General features: G+C 57.6%; 1 protein-coding gene across 1 annotated transcript in view; it reads left to right on the top strand.

Moving 5' to 3' along the window:
* Positions 1–323: 323 nt before the first annotated feature.
* MONBRDRAFT_30543 (uncharacterized protein) overlaps positions 324–1,457 on the top strand; it is a gene marked incomplete at both ends in the record, with an annotated part of 1,893 nt that continues 759 nt past the window's right edge. Inside the window, 2 exons of the mRNA XM_001750992.1 lie at positions 324–554; positions 713–1,168. Coding sequence (XP_001751044.1) covers positions 324–554; positions 713–1,168 — 687 coding nt within the window. The remainder of the gene's footprint in view (positions 555–712; positions 1,169–1,457) is intronic.

Below are 1,457 nucleotides of genomic sequence, written 5' to 3'. Positions count from 1 at the left end.
GCAGTGCGCTCTCTCTCGCTCTCTCGCTCTCTCTGTCTCTCTGTCTCTGTCTGGCTGTGGGCTGTGCTTTGAGCCAGTTGCAGCTGGCTTGCCGTTTGGACTTGTGCCTGCGTTTGATGGCGCGTGATACATCCTGGTTGACTCTGGACTCGTGTTTGACTGGCTTGATCGCTTTGCTCTTGTGCAATGTCTCGCTCTCACCCCCCTCTCACCTTTTCCTCCTGCTCCCCCTCCTCCTTCTGCTCCTCCTCTTCTCTTCTCGTCTCTTCCCGTCTCTTCTCTTCTCTTCTCTTCTCGTCACTTCTTGGTCCCAGCTTGTCAGGATGGCAGAACCCGCCGCAAAGCGTGCCCTGACCGAGGCCAATGACCAGGGCAATGGAGTGGAAAAGTCTCTCGATGCGGCAGCAGCAACAACATGGTCGCCCACCTCGTGGCGCTCGTTCCCCATCCAGCAGCAACCCGAATACGAGGACATGCCCCAGCTCAAGCAAGTCTGCGACGACATTAGCCGCTTACCCCCGATTGTTCAACCTGCCGAAATCGACCGTCTCAAGGTCAGAAAAAGAGCCAGGCCAACGCATCCCACCCCAACAACCCTAACCCTAACCACCCCCACCCCTTATTTATCCCATTCCCCCGGCTGTCTCGTCCAGCCCCACGTCCAGCCTCACACTGTCCCGCTCACTTCACATACTTGGCACATACTTGCCAGGCTCAGCTCGGCGAGGTGGCTGCTGGACGACGCTTCATCCTGCAGGGCGGCGACTGCGCAGAACGCTTCATGGACTGCACGCCAGACCGGATTGAAGCCAAGCTCAAGATTCTGCTGCAAATGAGCCTGGTCATGGTTTGGGGCGCCCGCGTGCCCCTCGTGCGCATCGGGCGCATCGCAGGCCAATACATGAAACCCCGCTCCCAGGCCCTGGAAAAGGTTGATGGCCAAGATGTCTACACCTACAAAGGCGACAGCATCAACTCGTTTGACCTGTCTGCCCGCCAACCCGACCCCAACCGCCTTCGAGAAGCCTTTTTTTACTCCACCTCCACCATGAACTACGTCCGCAGCCTTCTCTCCTCGGGCTTTGCCGATCTGCACCACCCCGACACCTGGGACCTCTCCTTTGTCAAAGTCGGTGACAAGCGCAAAATCTACGAAGATGTCATTGCCGTACGTTCCGAAAACATCGCCCCCCCCCCCCCTCCCTCACAGACCTGAACCCACACTCGTCAAGTCCCCGCGTGATGGCTTATACGCCCCCCATTGCATGCCTTGCATAGGAGATCAAGTATGCCCTCTCGTTCATGGAAGCCTGCGGTGCGCGCGACCACCCTTCAATGAGTCAAGTGGAGCTCTTTAGCTCCCATGAAGGCCTGGTCCTCGACTTTGAAGAAGCCGTCACCAAACGCATTGGTGACAAGTACTACAACCTCGGTGCTCACTTTATCTGGATTGGCGA

The sequence above is a fragment of the Monosiga brevicollis genome, genomic scaffold (assembly GCF_000002865.3).
Source record: "Monosiga brevicollis MX1 MONBRscaffold_63 genomic scaffold, whole genome shotgun sequence".
Classification (NCBI taxonomy): domain Eukaryota; class Choanoflagellata; order Craspedida; family Salpingoecidae; genus Monosiga; species Monosiga brevicollis.
Note: the sequence above shows the minus strand (reverse complement) of the source record. Positions and strands in the feature narration are given on the sequence as shown.